Source organism: Pleurodeles waltl, chromosome 11 (assembly GCF_031143425.1).
Source record: "Pleurodeles waltl isolate 20211129_DDA chromosome 11, aPleWal1.hap1.20221129, whole genome shotgun sequence".
Taxonomy (NCBI): Eukaryota; Metazoa; Chordata; class Amphibia; order Caudata; family Salamandridae; genus Pleurodeles; species Pleurodeles waltl.
Genome location: NC_090450.1, coordinates 915,153,943 through 915,171,910, shown reverse-complemented (window position 1 = coordinate 915,171,910; position 17,968 = coordinate 915,153,943). Strand labels below are relative to the sequence as shown.

The window sequence follows — 17,968 nt, the reverse complement described above, 5'->3', positions numbered from 1 at the left end:
GCAGATCCATAATGTATATAAAAACAAGCCCCTTGCGGTGTTGAATTTCAAACAGTCTTAAGATATTGTTCTCCCGATGTTATGTACCCCTTCGTGATCATATTAGACTCAATGCAATATCTTGAGGTGAATTAGGTGCTGTAACAGAGTTGGTGCAACCCTGTTCCACAATGATGACCCGTAGAACGGTGCCCCGGGGAGTGCCTTCAAACACCCAGAAGTGTCGTCACGGGATGACAACCCGGACATCTGGGTTAAAAGGGCAGAACGCGAGGAAGATGGGGCGTTCCAGGGAGCAGAGAGGAGGAAAGCCAATGACTGAACGGAGAACAGCTGCGGGACGCCGGACAGGAATGGAGCAGAAGCATCGCAGTCTACGACGATACCTGAGAAGGCACCACCACTGAGGGGCCAGACGGACGCCAGAGCCAGCCATGTCCCTGTAGGGACGTGGCTTACGCAGATACGTGCCTGCCTTTTGAATCCCTCGGGATACTGGTGGTAGAGGGGTTATTTAACTAAAACAATCTCTAGGAGGGGCAGAGTGGTTTCTTTATGTCTGTGCAAACACTTGGGCTCCACAAAAGACTATTGACCATTCTGGTGAATAAAAGTAAACTTTCTAGGCCAAATATATTTATTTTTCTCTCATTCTAACATTGCACAAGAACGTTTGTATTTCTGTGATTGTCAATTGCACCTTTTTCGTACCGGGCTCTATTCTCACTCACTTGGTTGTTTATCCCCGCACTCCCTACCCCTTTAGGATATAGATATATATATATATATATATATATATATATAGATATATATATATATATATATATATATATATATATATATATATACTTGATGGCATGTATAGCTGCAGATACACATGCTGTGCACTGTTCCTGCCGTCTAGTGTTGGGCTCAGAGTATTACAAGTTGTTTTTCTTCTAATAAGTCTTTTCGAGTCATGGGACCGAGTGACTCCTCCCTTTCGACTTCATTGCGCACGGGCATCGACTCCATCTTAGATTGTTTTCTTTCCGCCATCAGGTTTGGACGTGTTCCTCTTCGCTCCGTTATTCGAATCGGAAAAAGACTAAAAATCCACGAAAAGCGTCGGTATTGTTTGCGATTTGGAAACCTCTTGCATCGACACTGACGAGACTCAGTTTCAGTGGCCCTTCGGGGCTTCCGCACCCAGCCGAGACCTGGTTGGCCCGACCATAGACCTCGTCGAAGCCTAATGGACCGGACCCCTTTCCGTTTCTGCCCGAAGTGCCACGCTAAGTATCGTTATACAGACCAGGTTCGGGTCTGTAATCTGTGTCTGTCACCGGAGCACAGGGAAGATACTTGCGAGGCCTGCAAGACCTTTCGATCAAAGAAAACCTTGAGGGATCGGAGGGCGAGACGGATACAGATGGCGTCAAAAAGCTCTGAACACCTCGACGTCGAAGAACAGGAGATGGCTATCTCCATCCAAGGATCGGAATCGGACGACTCCAACGGAGACCGACCACCTACAGCAGGCCAACATGTGAGCACGCCTGCCCTGACCCAAGCCCACAGTCAACCTAAAAAGCATAAGGCCTCTGGGATGCCACTACCTGAATGCCATGGCTCGACCCATAAAAAATCAAGCGGTGACCAAGTTACACCTTCGGCACCGAAAAAGGCCAAAATCGTGCCAAAGTCTTCGGACTCGAGCCGAGAACCAGACATCGAAAAACCTTGGCACTGAGTTGTCGAGTCGACAAAGCCTCGAAAGAGCCTTTCGGAGCCGAGTCCTTCCATAAGCATGGGCATTTCGGTGCCGAGAAAACCGGCTTTGGAGCCGAAAAAATCCTTGTACACAGAGGAACATGGGCTCTCTAAGCAGCTCAAAGAGTGGCACAGTTTGAGGAGGAACTTCAAATGGAGGAGTTTGACCAAACGCAGACAAGGATACAGATTCATAAGGATACTAGGAAGATCCAAACTGCCCCTCCTCTCAAATTTAAAAGAAAACTGGCCTTTCAGGAACAATCAAAGAGTGAACAGCCAAGAGCTAAAGTGGCCAGGGAAAAATCTCCAACTCGCCATTTTTCACCAGAACTTTCTCCTCCACATTCACCACAAAGGACAGTGTCACCTACTGCCACTCCAAGTGCACCGTCACCCACGCACACTGTGCATTCTCAAGACGATGCAGACCCTTGGGACCTCTACGATCCCCATGTGTCGGACAATAGCCCTGAGAGCTACCCTTCAAAACCCTCTCCACCTGAGGATAGCACCTCATACACACAAGTTTTGGCCAGGGCTGCTGCATTCCATAATGTAAGCATGCACTCAGAGCCATTGGAGGACGATTTTCTCTTTAATACCTTGGCCTCCACGCATGCTTACTACCAAAGCCTGCCTATGCTCCCAGACATGCTTAAACACGCCCAACAAGTTTTTCAAGAGCCTGTGAAAGGCAGAGCCATCACACCGCGGGTGGAAAAGAAGTACAAGCCACCACCGTCGGACCCAGTGTTCATCACCCAGCAGTTGCCCCCGGACTCTGTAGTGGTTGGAGCTGCAAGAAAAAGAGCCAACTCACAGTCATCGGGAGATGCACCACCTCCAGATAAGGAGAGTTGTAAGTTTGACGCAGCAGGAAAGAGGGTAGCGTCACAGGCTGCCTACCAGTGACGTATTGCAAATTCTCAAGCCCTCCTTGCACGTTATGACCGAGCTCATTGGGACGAGATGAGCGATATCATCCAACATCTCCCCAAGGAATACCAAAAATGGGCTCAGCAAGTGGTAGAGGAGGGACAGGCAATCTCGAACAATCATATACGTTCGGCATTGGACTCCGCTGACACTGCCGCAAGAACAGTGAACACGGCAGTCACTATTAGACAACATGCCTGTCTAAGATCCTCAGGGTTCAAACCTGAGATACAACAGGCAGTACTGAACATGCCATTTAATCAGCAACAACTGTTTGGGCCACAAGTGGACACAACCATCGAGAAGATGAAGAAGGACACGGATACGGCCAAAGCCATGGGCGTACTCTACTCGTCCCAATATAGAGTGACATTCAGGAAACCGCAAAATAGGGGAGGTTTCAGACAACAGCCTTCAGAGGCATCCACCTCTCAAGCAAAACCCACCTACCAATCCCAATATCAGTGAGGTGGGTTTCGCGGGTCCTTCAGGGAGCAATTCCCAAGGTCAAGGGGAACATTTCAGCCCACTTAGCAGGCCACTAGTAACAAACAGTGACTTGCCCGTCGCCCTCCCTTCATGGAAGGACTAAAGCGGATCATACCGCCAAGAACGCCACCAGTACCCTCGTGGAATCTTAATATTGTACTTACACTACCCATGGGCCCACCCTTTGAACCCATGCATTCTTGTCAAATCCAATTCTTAACTTGGAAAGTGGCATTTCTAGTGGCTATCACCTCACTACGAAGAGTTAGCGAAATACAGGCTTTCACTATTGAAGAAACCTTTACACAAGTACACAAACATAGTGGTTCTACGCACAAATCCAAAATTTCTGCCAAAGGTCATTTCACCGTTTCATTGAAACCAAACAGTGGAACTTCCAGTCTTCTTCCCACAGCCAGACTCAGTAGCAGAAAGAGCACTGCATACATTAGACATAAAAAGAGCTCTAATGTACTTTATAGATAGAACAAAACCATTTCGGAAAACTAAACAATTGTTCGTCGCATTCCAAAAAACCCATGCTGGTAACCCTATATGGAAACAAGGTATAGCCAGATGGATAGTTAAATGCATACAGACTTGTTACCTAAAAGCTAAAAGAGAACTACTCATTACACCAAATGCACACTCCACTAGAAAGAAAGGAGCAACAATGGCTTTCTAGGTAACATACCAATGACCGAGATTTGTAAGGCAACCACTTGGTCCACACCTCATACATTTACCAAACACTACTGTGTAGATGTGTTACCAACACAACAAGCCACAGTAGGACAGGCTGTACTAAAAACATTATTTCAAACAGCTTCAACTCCTACAGGCTGACCACCGCTTTTGGGAGGATTACTGCTTTGTAGTCAATGCACAGTATGTGTATCTGCAGCTACACATGCCATTGAACGGAAAATGTCCCTTACCCAGTGTACATCTGTTCGTGGCATGTTCTGCTGCAGATTCACATGCGCCCTCCCCAGGAGCCTGTAGCCGTTTAAGTTGCAATTAGAAATTGTATATATGTAAATAAACATTCCTTTAGAACAAACTATGTACATACATATCTATTCCATTGCATGGACATCTTTACTATTCTCATTCTACCACTCCTACCTCACCCTATGCGGAAAAACAATCTAAGATGGAGTCGATGCCCATGCGCAATGGAGCCGAAAGGGAGGAGCCACTCAGTCCAGTGACTTGAAAAGAATTCTTCGAAGAAAAACAACTTGTAACACTCCGAGCCCAACACTAGATGGCAGGACCTCCTACCTGTACTTGGATCAGAGATAGTAGGCAGCCTAACTACCATCACCATTACATACAACAATACATTGTTGTATGTAATGATTATCTTCTACCCAGCCCGATCGGGTTTTTGGGTTACCGTCTGTGGTTTATAACTACCATCACCAGCTAGGAGCCACACTCTACCTGCTACCGCACATGCAAGCTCTGCTTATGATAGCACTGCAACAGAATGCATGAGATTATGTGGAATATGGATGGCAGGGTTATATTCAGGAGTATTGACTGCCCACAGATGGTTGGCAGCCACCAACCTTTTCCCTTTGGCACTATGGCTTTCAGACAGTCTGAGGACGTACTATCCGTGGAATAATTTGCTTCTGATAAAGGCAGCAGGGAGAGACCTCCTGAAGTTCATAAGAGCATCCTGCTGCCCTAACCCCGCTATGTACATTGTTTCATGCACCAGCTAAAAATTGATGTAATTTCTGTTTACCTCTAGTTTTCTCTAACCCTTTGTTTGATACACAGCCTGTACTGCCTCACACTGCTGTCTGCTTGGTGTGTGGAGAAGCTGGGAAGGAAGATTCCGTGGAGGTGGAAGAAGAGAAATTCAATGTTATGCTGATGGAATGCTCCATATGTAATGAAATAATACACCCAGGATGCCTTAAAGTAAGTGCCATCAAGTTGCAAATAGATACACATTCAAAATGCTTGGGAAATTTACATTTCATTCAAATCCCTTTTGGAAGTGAAGATGGAATAGTTGTGTTTTTGTTTATCGTTGTCAAGAACAGTCTGTACCAGAACCCAGGGAATGTTTCTTGTTGTCAAGTAGTTCCTAAGTACATACTCTTTGAAATGGTTGTTTTTCTTCTTGGCATCGTGTGCTAGATTTGTTTATTTTGCTAGATTTGTTTCTCTGCCGTATGCTGTCAATAATGTGATTTATCTGGCTTTTAATGGGTCTGCAAGTGCAGTGAGCATAACAACCCTACTATGTGTGTGTGTGTGTGTGTGTGTGTGTGTATATATGTATGTATGTATACAGAGTGTTGCCTATTTTATCCACTTTGAGTTTTGAACATACATGGTACAGCTCACATGTATAGTTCACAGTATTATATAATGCCTTCCAAACTCATAACTTGCTAAAAAAAAGGAAATTCTGATATTTTTGCTACATAAGCAATAGTAATGCACATCAAAGTTCTCCATTTCCCCGAGACCGTACAGTGTTTCTCCAGACAGCCATGTGGTTTATCCACAATTTGTTCTGCTACAGTGCAGTAGTCCATTCCACAGGTGTATTCAAATTTAGGTGTCGGAAACCCTGATCTCCAGTTGTGTGCTACATCTTTTAACAATAAGGAGGCCCGTTGCCACTCTAAGACAAACCCCCCAATTAACCAACAGTCTTCGATAAACCCTAGCAAAACTAGTCTTGGTGCAGGTTATGCTGCTACTGCTACTACTTATGTGAGGATGTTGCAGATATTGTGCCAATAGTGTTGCATGAACAGGCATTCCCAGACTGTGTTGAAGAAGTTTCCCAGGGCTGTTTTGTATCTCAGGCAGTGTGGGTGTAGAGCTTTTTTAATTTTGCCCACTCTTGTGGGAATATAATCTATCCAGTGGAGATATTTTGGTTACATTAGTTGCAGTCTCGTGGAGATTACGAACACCCTGGGAACCATTTTAGCCTCAACCCAGTCCTTATTTTCGAGTGTGCCCACATCTTTTTTTCCAGCGTTTTCGCAGCACCCTCATAGGATGTGGACAACTGTTTACTAGTGTACGGTATATATCAATTTGCTCTCTTAAACAGTTAATCTTCTCCTGACAGTAAAATTCAATTAGAACTTTTGCCTCTTGCTTCTTCTCATTCATTGTCCAGCTTTAAGATATTAGCAAAACACAGAGACCAAGGCAGTTCTGTGCACTTTTGTGGCACTGGTCATTTTTCAGTTTCTTCTTCCCTTAAAAATGTAGTTTGCTTGGTGAAGTTTATTTTTTTGCTCATCCTAACCTATTTTATTTCCTTGGAAGTCTTTCTGTCTGCCCACCTTTTATTGAAAGTGTAGTGTGTTCCTCTACTTGCCTGCATAATTCTCCTAGTTAAGTGACAAGATGCCTGGTGACCTGGTACTTTCAAAAATAAGCATTTTAATATTTTGACTATGGTTAGATTTAGTAATACGTGGTTCGACAGAATTGCCAGGGCTGCTTTGGGTTCCCAGTCTGGCCCTGGCTGCTCACACCTGAAACCGTAACGGAAACCTTGAAGAAAACAAATTATAATATTCTGACCCTCAGAATCAATAACAGGAGTGTTTCCCCTAGGTGAACATTGGGTTACCCTACTACAATTAATACGTGCAAACATTTGATTGAAAGCAGGTAGAAATGTCATGTTTAGCCGCAAAAGAATAGTAATTTTAAATTCTCTTTAATGGTAAAGTCACATTTTAAGTCCCACTTCTGAAAAGACACAAATACATTTTCTGGGCAAGAAAATGCCAACTTTTACAAAGTTGGCATTTTCTTGCCCTGTTTTGGTGCCTGTGTCCTGGGTCACATGACTGAATCGTTGGCATTTGGCCTTTGTTTTTGCCTCCTAGGCAGCGGGACAAAGGGGAACTAGTGGTGGGCAGAATAGATCATCTGTTGTCACCCTACACTACTTGGAGCCTGGGCAGGGTAAGGAAAAAACGTTTTAGAAATAGATGAGGAGGTAGCCTAAAAGTCCCCCCCCCCTACATCAAAGGCTGGCATCGGGTATAAATATTCGACCCTGAGACCAACTCTTCAGTACACTCCTGGATCTAAGTGGCCTGAGAGCCATCAGGAGACCAGGACCTATTTGCTTGCTGGTCCACCAGAGACATCATAGGGTGGCCCGACTTCACTGTAGTTACATTCTGCTACATTCTTCTTCTCTACCACACAAAACATAGGGTCCTGTTGGATTCACTTGTAATGTATGTAACTGTAAATTAACTAAATAAATGTAACATATAGAATATAATGGAAAGGCGACTAAAAGAGTGCCGTTCATAAAAAAGAAATAGGCAAAATTATTATTTACAGCAACATTAAGAGTGCTCCATGGTAGGTGCAAAGGTGCTCATGCGAAGTGTCAAACAGTGTATAATACACAGCAAGTTAAATAGACAGTTATACAATGTTTCAAAAAGCCTGGTCAGGGGCCAAAGTTAATTAAAGTCCTGTACTGTTGGAACTGATCATTATGTTCACTAAATCAATAGCCCAACTTAATGTCACAAGGATCCAAGCAAGGAATTCCATCGACATTTCGACTCGCCAACAGAAAACACTCTAATGCATCAGCAAGGGGTCTTCATCAGGACAGCCAAAAGAAACACCCAGTTCATCTGCTAGGCAGTCAGTAAGGAAATATTGTGTGAGCCAAAAAGAGCCAAGTCTTCATTTTTAAAAGGACCACTGAATGGAAAACGTTTTATGAGTACCCAGTGTGACCGCATCTGGGCAGGCTCCATAGAGATGTGCAAAATGTTGTTAAATCTGTACAGGAGTATCGAATCCCAAGCAACAGCTGACAAGGTTGATCAGCTTCTTCAGATGATCACCGGCATTCTTCTCTGCAGCAACAACTCCTGTTCAGTGGGACCTCCGAGCAATGGTTCCCGGCCTTGTCGAACCCTTGTTAGCTACTGCTTGCAACTTTATCCCGCTGGAGATTTTTGACGTCCAAAATAGTGATAAATTCCAAACATAGAATATTCACTGCAACTCTGTCCAGCGCCTCCCCAAAGATGCCTCCTCAGACACCGCCAGCTGCCATGCCCTGCTGAATGTTACCTTTTCTGAAACTTTTCTTCAAAATTTCTTCCAAGTCCGAAGGTAAGCTAAGACCAGGCCCAATCTACTGCATGTAGCTGAACTGCACCCCATCACAATTTGGCCTTAATTTTGGACTTTGACCTGGTCTTGCACAACCGTATACCTGCAGTTGTCGCTTTGATCTTTTAAGCCCTATGTTTTTTTTACTTAAAACTTAGAAATTCATAGCTCCAGTTCTACTGATTCTGTTTAATTTATTTTAGTGTCACTTTATGTATTAACATTTTCTCTATTTCTCTAAATTGCTCTGTTATTTCTTGTGTTGTGTTTTCACTTTATTACTGTTTGTGTGCTGTATAATTCCCTAACACAGTGCCTCTAAATTAAGCCTGACTGTCATTATGCCAAGCTATCAGAGGGTTAAACGCAGGCATACGATCTCCCTGTTGATGACTTCCCTGTTGACACCCGACCCCATCAGTGACAACTGCCACGTAGACAGTGAGTGCTCTGTCCAGCCCACTAGGCAGGGAATCAAAAAAAAAAATTCTGAAAGAGAATGTTTCCCCAATCTTTCTAGCCCTCATATGGATTAATCCAGTTAGTCTTCTATGTAGGGACAAACATACACTCTGGAACATGCCCAGCGACATCTTGCTGGCCATCCTGTAGGACCTCCCGTCTTCACTAGCCCAGCTATACAGGATGGTCAGTATGCAGCCAATTGTATCCTTCAAGTTGGTCTAGTAATTTAGAACCAGTGTTGTTGTCAGAATGCATGCCTTGCTGCAATCAGCCAAGGTTTTCATGAGAGTTGCAAGCGTCCTTAATGGATCTGTCCATCAATGCCTTATGGCTGTTTGGAGAAAAGATTGATTCTGCGGTAGGACAGTTTAAGGATAATCGCGGGACATCATGAACCATAGGACTGTTTACACCAGCCAAGCAATTTCCCCACCAGTACGGGAAATTCAGAGGCTATTTGCGTGGGCAGGCTTACAGACTCCAGCCCTTCCAACCTGTATTGCAGCAACCAACCTAGGATTTTCAAGGCCACATACATGACACTAACAGAAACCGTTCCATCCAACAGGAAGAGCAATTCTACAACTTTTCCTCCCCTGCTGTAATAGCTACCAAGCCACTTTACTTTGCAGTATGAAGCACATGCATGGTCTGTTGGAGGAAGATTAGGACATTTCCTTCCCAGCTAGAAATCCATTATTTCACACAAATGAGTTGTATAGATTGTTCAAAAGGACTCTGCCCTGCCCTTCATTTCCTCCCCACCACTTCCTCCTGCCGCACCCGAGTGACTTTCATGGGAGCACTCTGCAGTTATGATTCAAGAAATCAACCTTTTGTTGTCCAACGGTGCCATTGCATGTCTGTCGGTCTTGGAGAGAGGAGGAGGATGCTGCTTTCATTACTTCCTCATTTCGACTGAGTAGACTTGTTCAGAATGCTCACTCTGGCTCAAACCCTGTCAAATGTGGACTCCGGAGACTGGCTGGCATCCTTGGTCTTGCAGGACATGTACTTCCGCATTAACGTCCTACAGGCGTTACCTGCAATTTAAGGTAGGTTAGGAAGACTTTCAGTTTACCAAACTCCACTTCCGCCCATCGGGTTTTAACAAAAGCAGTCTGGACTACACATAATTAAACATGACTAATTGGATCCTAGAGGCGGACTAGCCACAGTAGTTCGTAGGCTACCAAGGACAATAACCACACTCATGACATTTGCCAGTTTCACCATCAACAAGCCAAAGTCCCTCCTATGTCTGACAAAAGACTTCCAATCACTGGGGCGATTCTTGGCAAGGTGGTGTTCAGGACCTTTCCTCTGAAGCAGCGGTTCCGGGACTATCTCATTTGGGATCAATCTTGGGTCTCGCTGACGGCTCCAATTCGTCTTGATCTCCTGGGCTCCTGCTTCCTTCTCATCCTGAATTCAACATAGCATATGCAGTCCCTATAATGGAACCTCAGTACTCAACAGCCAGAGCTTCAGGAATGCCTTTCTGACTCCATCCAGTTCTCGCAAGTGATGGCAGACAAACACCAGCATGACCTGCGTCTGGCTAAACTCCACCACCCAAAGGTCACAGAGATGACAAAATGTCACTGCTTAATTGGGGGCCAAGGAAATGCATCTGTGAGTTGCGGGTCAGAATCCTCTGGTCTTCAGCAGAGAGCCTGTTCCATATCAGCCTTCTGCAGTTTTGAGCAATCTGTCTGACCCTAGAGCCTTCCTGCCTTCCACCAAAGGGATGATAGTAGAGGTTCTCACAGACAAAACAAGTGCCACCTGGTACTGCATGAAAAGTAGGGTGAAGTGGCTTGCTGGAACAGGATATCCTACTCCTCTGGAGTTGTCTGGACCAGCAGAGCATTTTCATGTTCGCCAACCACCAGATGGGCTCTCTGAGACTCCCTTGCAAGTTGGACTTTCTGATGCTCTCGTTTGTTCCTTCATTGGCTTTCCAAGGTCTTCCAGTGGGGACTTCGAAAGGTTATTTGTCGACCTTTTCGGTCTGTCTGTGTTTACCTGACCAGCTGTTTATATTCAGGTCACCATTTGTGATGTGTTTCATAAAATGTTTGACTTGCATGTTCCCTCTGAAACCATCTGGTTTGGCCCTGTGGGATCTGAACTTTTGTATTGATGTTTCTCAAGTGCACACCTTTCAAGCCTACGTGCAGCTGTTCTTTAGAGTTCACAACACTAAAGACTCTTTGCATCACTATTACTGCAGCACATGTAGGTGAACTCTAGGCGCTTTCAGTCCACTCCCCCAATACCACCTTCTTTCCAAACAAACTGGGACTAAGGAATAGGACAGAGCTTTCAACACAAGGTGAGACTCGCTTCCATGTTGGTCAGTAGAATGAAAGTTTTTTTGTTTGTTTGTTTTTTTGTGCTGCCTCACCTGTCAAAAGTGGAGTGGAGGAGGCTCCATTGTCTTGACCCTATGTGGACTTTCAGCTTTTCAAATCGACTGCTGTAGGATAGTGCCTCTTTTTACATGGTGACTCCTCCTCCCATCCCCCCTCCACACAAACACTTTTTCCCCTGGGTTTTGGTGCAATTTCGACTAAAAGTGCACTGGTCCCTGTTAAACAGGTCCCCAGTGCCAGATCTCCTTTAAAACTGCCCAGTCGTTTTTCCCCATTGGCAAACCTTAAGTCCCTAGTAATTGGTATCCCTGGTACCTAGGGCATGGGGTATTTATTAAAGGAAGGCCCCTGAGGGCTGTGGTATGAATTGTGCCACCCTCAGGGGCCCCTCACTAAGTGCACACAGTGCTGCTTTCACAGGCTGCGTGTCTTGGTGCAGACCTAAAATGAAAACAAAACACTGCACTCAGCCTGTGTCCCCTGTCCCCTTTACACCACATGCAGTATATGTAAGTCACCCCTCTAGCAGGCCTTCCAGCTTTAAAGGCAGGGTGCATTATATTACATGTGAGAGCATACCTACATGAGCAGATATGCCCCTGCTATGTCTTTGTCGATTCTCAGACATAGTAAGTGAAGTTAAGTCACTTTAAGTACATGTGCTGGCCACTGGCCATTACGAGTTCCCCAGCTACGTGATGGCTTCACTGACAATAGAGATGTTTTGTATCAAACATCTCATATTAATAAACTCTCACTGAATCCAGTGAAGAGTTTATTCATACATGTACTCTGAGGGCATCTTAGAGGCCCCGTCTGAAAACCTACCAACTCCTAGCATGAGCATTGACTGATCAAAACCAGTACAGCCACCTTAGACCGAGTTCTGGCCCCCGAGGTGAGAGCCAGAGCTCTCAGAACAAAAGCCTGATCTGGGCAGAGGTGTGACCTCCTCTCCCAGGCACAATGGACATTCCAAGGCAGGGAGTTGCAAAGGCCTTGCCACCTTTGAAATGCGACCCAGGCCTCTCTAAATGGAGTAGGATGCCTATCCCCAGTTCTAGACCCCAATGTTGGCAGCAGGACTGGTGAGAAAATTAGGTAAATGAGGAGGAGTGCCCCATTCATGCCAGTCCCACCCCTAAGGTGGACAAGCTGAAGTGGACACTACTTTTTTAATTCCTCCATCTTGTATGGAAGGAATTAAGCCAATAGCGTTAGGACTGTGCCATTTTCCTAAAGTAGTGGTCATAGGAAAGGTGTAGCCACCCTAAAAGGTGAGTAGCCCATTGGTTACCACCTGGCACTCCTTGGAATGCCTCTAAATTCAGTATTTAAGGGGCACCCCTGAACCCTAGATTCAAATTCCTATCGACCTAAGCAGAGCTGGACAGCCCAGACGTCACCCAGCAGAGAAGACTGAAGACACCAACTTACTTGGCCCCAGCCTGTCTGCAGCCTTCAAAGAACCTGCACCCAGAGGATGACCATCCTACAGCCCAGCTGCCTCCAGCCTTCGGAGGACTGCCTGCCTTCAATAAAGACCCAATACTCCTGTGGAGAGCAGACCTGTCCAGAAGAAACCATCTGTAAAGAATGTCTGTCTGAGGAGGGGCGTGGCCTGGCTGCCGGGCAAGATGGCCGGCACTATGTGAGGCTCTGCCGGGCCGCGGGCCGTTTATCCTGTTTATTTCCCTTGCAGGCAGTGCTGGCTGGGGCGGACTGAGGCGTGACCCCGGGTGAGTCCCGCCGTCATTTTGGGCGCTGCGGCGACCCGCGATCAGGGCTGGTGTTGAAGCCCTGACTCGGGTTTGGAGGCCTAGCTACGGGCTGCTGCCCGCGCGCTCCAGAGGGCGGGGCGCTTGCGGAGAGCCGCTCTCAGCGAACACGCTTTGCCGGGAGCGAGAGAACGTATTGGAGGCCTGATTGGCGGCTAAATCGGGCCTCGGCCCCAGTGAACATCGCGGCCCTCATGGACTCTGTGGCCCTGTGGACCCTGCATCTCTGGTGCTTTTGGTGGTACTTGCGCTCTGGTGGCCTGGTGGTGCAGGCGGGCGCGAGAGGAGCCGAGTTGGGGGCTAGCAGCGGACCACCTCTGAGAGGAGGTGGGACTGGCTCAGTGGATTGGTGGATGCCTGCTGGACGTGGAGGCCGGCTGCTGGCGAGTGGACGGGCGGAGGTGTCGGAGGAGTGCTGCTGAAGAGCGCCTTCTAGGAGCGGCATCTTTGAATTGCTTGGCAGGTCTGGATCGGCGGACATGTCTTGAGCTGCCTGAGAGGGACTGGCCGGACATGATGGACGGGCGCTGGAGAGCAGGTGGTGGCGAACTGATCCTGGTGGGTTGCAGTTGGGTCCGAGGTGATCGTTTGAGGGCCTGGAGTTAGAGGGGGTCCCCCGCGCCAGAGTGCTGGTTCTGGCTGTGGCCCAGACGCTGCCCTGTGCACCGAATACTTAATGTGCTGGAGTTGGTGCTGGTGGAGGCTCAAGGTAGTGCTGGCATGGATTGGCCTGCTGTGTGGAGTGTCCTGGGGCGGGCCTGCCGTCCTCGGTGCCAGCTGGTGGGCCGGAGGTGAGATTTAGGCGGCTGTGAAAGGGTTGCCTGATTGCGGACGTCCTCAGATCTGGATATTACTTACCTCTCTTGCGTAGGCAGGAGTCGGTTAAGGGCTGAGCTGGAATCTTGGGCAAGGCTGATCAGCGTCAAGCAAAGCTCACCTTTGAGGGTGGGGAAAAAGAGGAGCGCAGCCTCTGCCTCTCTGCCCTGTGATGCTGAGGTCAGAGAGGGGGGCCCAGAGGTGTCTGTGCGGTCCATGTTTTTAGAGCTCAAGAATAGCCTGGCTGGTATTGACGCGAAACTGGACCATGTGACTGAACAACTTGACTGCATTAAAGCCCGGGTAGATGATCACGATTCCAGATTTGAGGTTCTGGAGTCGCGTACGTCGGAAATGGAGGATGCACGTCGGGGGGATAGAGACCAGATTGCACAAATGGAGCGCATTTGGGAGGTGATACAGAATAAAAATGAGGACTTGGAGGCGAGGTCGCACCGCAACAATATTCGTATTGTAGGGCTGCCGGAGGCTACAGATATGGGTCGTATGGAGGACTTTGTGGAGAACATGCTGTCGGATCTGTTTGCGGGCGAGCTCTCTCAGATGCTGGTGGATGAGAGGGCGCACAGATTCTTGGGGCCTCGGCCTCTGCCGGGAACTCCTCCGTGACCAATTATAGCGCGCCTATTGAATTACCGGGATCGAGTTACTGTTCTTCGTCTGGCGAGGGAGAGGAAGTCGCTGGTATACGAAAATTCGGAACTCAGGTTCTTCCCTGATTATACCCCGGGCGTGCAGGCGCTGAGACGTGCTTTTTTACCGACTAACCGATTGTTGAACCAGGATGGAGTCAGGTTTGCTTTGTTGTACCCTGCCAAGTTGAGGGTGCGGCATGAGGGGAAAGTACTGTACTTCACGGACCCGAAGCAGGCAGCCAAGTTTGCTCGCGATTGCCTAGGCGGCCCGGGGCTGCGGAGCCGGGGGGGGGGGGGGGGTCGGGAGCGGAGAGTGCTGCCTTGAGTGACAATGACTAGTCAGCTCTCTGCTGGGCTGGTGGTACTGGCTGGGACTGCTGGGGTGCGTGGATCCGCCTCTGTGCATAAGACCGCCTTGAGATCAGCTTTGCTGTTTGGCCCATGTGCTCCTCTTCCCTAGTGTATACTAGGTGGAGAGCTGTTAGGCCGGCTATCGCCCCTAGGATGAGTCCTGATAGTTGTGTTTTTGATCACGAGGGGTGGGTCTCGGGGTTGAGTGGGAGGGTTTCTGAAATGGTCCATTTGGGGGGCCTGCGTTGGGGGGGGGGGGGAGCGGGCTTTGTTGGGATGCGGGACGTCTGTTCTCTATGTTCTGGCTGTTTTCTTTTCAAGTCTTTGGCAGGTGGGGATGCGTTCTCTGGCGAAGCGACGTATGCATGTGGGGGAAAGATGGGGCGGATGGTGTGACTGGGGTTTGGTGCTTGACGTGGAATGTTCGTGGGCTCAATGACAGACGGAAGGCGAGGTTTGTGGCAGCGTATGTTAAACGGCATGAAATTGATATCTGTATGCTGCAGGAGACCCATTTAGCGGCGTCTGCGCTGGGCAGACGGAGAGCTGGGTGGGTTGGTGAGACCCTCTAGTTACGCTCGTGGAGTGGCAATCTTGTTACGTAAGGGTCTGCAGTGGCGTACTCGGGATGTGATTGTCGACTCAAATGGCAGATATGTCCTACTGAGTGGTACGCTGTCAGATAGAGCCTGCCGGATTGTTGCTGTCTACAGGCCGAATGTAGATGACCCGGAGTTTTCCTGGAGCTGTGGTGCTTGGTGGAATCATTGGGTGCTGGTGCAGTGATTTGGGGCGACGATTTTAACGTGATTCTGGATTCTAGGATGGATCGTGAGAATGTGGCCAGAGTGCAGCATGTTGCGGCAGCGAAGTCGCTGGCGGCGGTGATGCAGAGTGGTGCGTTAGGAGATTGGTGGAGGCAGAAGCATGGAGATGTGAGAGAGGGTACGTGTGAGAATTATGTTCACAGTAGTTGGTCCCGTATTGATCGCTGGCTGGGCACAAGAGACGTGGAGGCCTGGACGAGATTGGTAGGTCATCTCCCGCGCACTCTGTCGGACCACTCGCCGGTTAGATTGGTGCTGGAGATACCCAGCGAGTTGAACCAGTCATTTATGTGGCGGTTGCCCTGCGGGGCACTTCGTGATGCGGCCTTTCGGGCAGAGGTGCGCAAGGCTATTGTGTTGTTTTTTTGCTGAGAATCGGGGCTCTGTGATGTCGGCCGTACATTATGGGAGGCATTTAAGGTAGTCATTAGGGGAATATGTCTCTCGAAACAACATGGAACATTGAAGGCCTTGAGGCGGGAGATGGCTGACATAGAGGGGAGGCTTGTGGAGTTGGAGCGGCGTCTGACTGAGAGTTGGTCTAGCGAGGTACTAGCGGAGATCCGACGAGAGGTGTCCTTATATGAGGAGGCCTCCCTAAGAGAAATTTGTTTTACGGGGAGGCATGCGCAGGCTCGCCGTATGGAGAGGGAGAGAGAGCTGGGCGCACGCTCGCTGATATGTTGCGCAGGCCTTGGGAGAGTACCTATGTCACTGAGGTAGTTGGCACTGGGGGAGAGAAGGTGACTGGAACGAATGGTGTAATGCAAGTTTTTACAGAGTATTTAACGCAGCTGTATGCTGCCCCGCAGGGACTGGACGCGGCAGCTGTGCAGACGTATTTTGCGGTTATTGCACTGGTGTGGTTTGATGAGGCACACAGGTCGTACCTGGATGTACCGTTTTCTGTGGAGGAGGTGGCGGCGGCGATTCGAGGCCTGCCCGGCGATAAGTCTCCTGGCGCTGACTGCCTGACTCTAGCGTTTTATAAGGAATATGCGGATATTCTCCCCCGTGCCTTCTGGAGGTATACGCGGAGTCTTTGGAGACTGGGTCCCTTCCTGCTTCGCTCCGGGAGGCTTTGATAGTAACGATTCTTAAACCTGGGAAGGATCCGACTCGATGCGACTCGTATTGCCCACTCTCTATGATCAACATTGATAACAAAATTCTGGCAAAAATGATTGCGGCACGTTTGCAGCCACTCCTCCCCAAATTGGTGCTCCCGGATCAGTCTGGATTTTTCCCCGGGAGGTCCACGTGTCGCAACCTGCGCACATTTTTTGCGTTGGGGGGGTGGAGGACAGGGCGGCAGTGGTATTTCTCGATGCCGCCAAAGCTTTTGACTCTCTGGCATGAGAGTGTTTGCACTACTGGCCCGGTTAGGCCTCAGTGCGCGGTTTATGCAGTTGATTAGATTATTGTACACCCTGCCCACTGCTCGGTTACGTCTCAACGGGTGCGTGTCGGCCCCATTCCCTGTTGCCCGCGGTACGTGTCAGGGATGCCCGCTGTCCCCGCTACTTTTTGCAGCGGCGATGGAACCTCTGGCGGCGGGGCTGCGACAGAAGTATAATGATAGGGGTTTGCAGTTCCGGCAGAGACCTATTTTGGTATCTATGTATGCTGATGACATTGCGCTATACGTGCGGAATCCCGATCGAAATTTGGACATCTTATTGGACGAAATTGTGCGCTTTGGCACCTTTTCTGGCATCACGATCAACTGGTCGAAGTCGGTGGTCTTTCCTTTGACTCCGAGTGTGGCGAAGTTTGATTTGCGGTACCCCATGGCTTGGGCGGAGGGCCCGGTGCGCTATCTGGGAGTTCAGCTGTGATGTTGATACACTTTGGCTGGCTAATTACGGTGCTACAATGTTGTGGCTTGAGGAGAAGGTTGAGACTTGGCGCGCCCTGCCGTTATCGTTAATTGGGCGTATCGCTAATACGAAGATGGTGGTTCTTCCTAAATTCCTGTATCTCTTCGTTAACCTCCCACTTCCGCTCATGCGGCGTTTCCTGCAACGCCTGCGCTGATCCACTTGGTATGGGCGGGTCGCCGGTCCTGCATCTCCTGGGAGAGGCTGATGCTACCATTCGAGTTAGGTGGGCTTGCTGCTCCGGATCTGGAGCTATACTATAACTGTGCCCAAGCTCACTTTGCATACTATTGGTTGCATCCGATTCAATACTTGCTGCATATGGCATCCGAGAGCGATGCGGTGTGGCCGGATGGATTGCTGCGTGTACTTGGGGGCCGGGGTCCGTCTCGGCCTAAGGGAGTTGTTACGGTGGCATGTACAGCAAGAGCGTGGTTTTCTTCGAGGTGCGGGCTTGACGGGGCTGGGGGACTGGTTTGTGGATGG

The 17,968-nt window shown here is 48.6% G+C and overlaps 1 protein-coding gene across 5 annotated transcripts in view; it reads left to right on the top strand.

Annotated features, from left to right (window-relative positions):
- Positions 1 to 17,968, top strand: part of KDM2B (lysine demethylase 2B) — a 715,168-nt gene that overhangs the window by 542,158 nt on the left and 155,042 nt on the right. For all 5 annotated transcript variants that reach the window (XM_069214908.1, XM_069214905.1, XM_069214907.1 and 2 more), the window contains exon 15: positions 4,975 to 5,118. In XM_069214908.1, the coding sequence (XP_069071009.1) occupies positions 4,975 to 5,118 (144 nt within the window). The remainder of the gene's footprint in view (positions 1 to 4,974; positions 5,119 to 17,968) is intronic.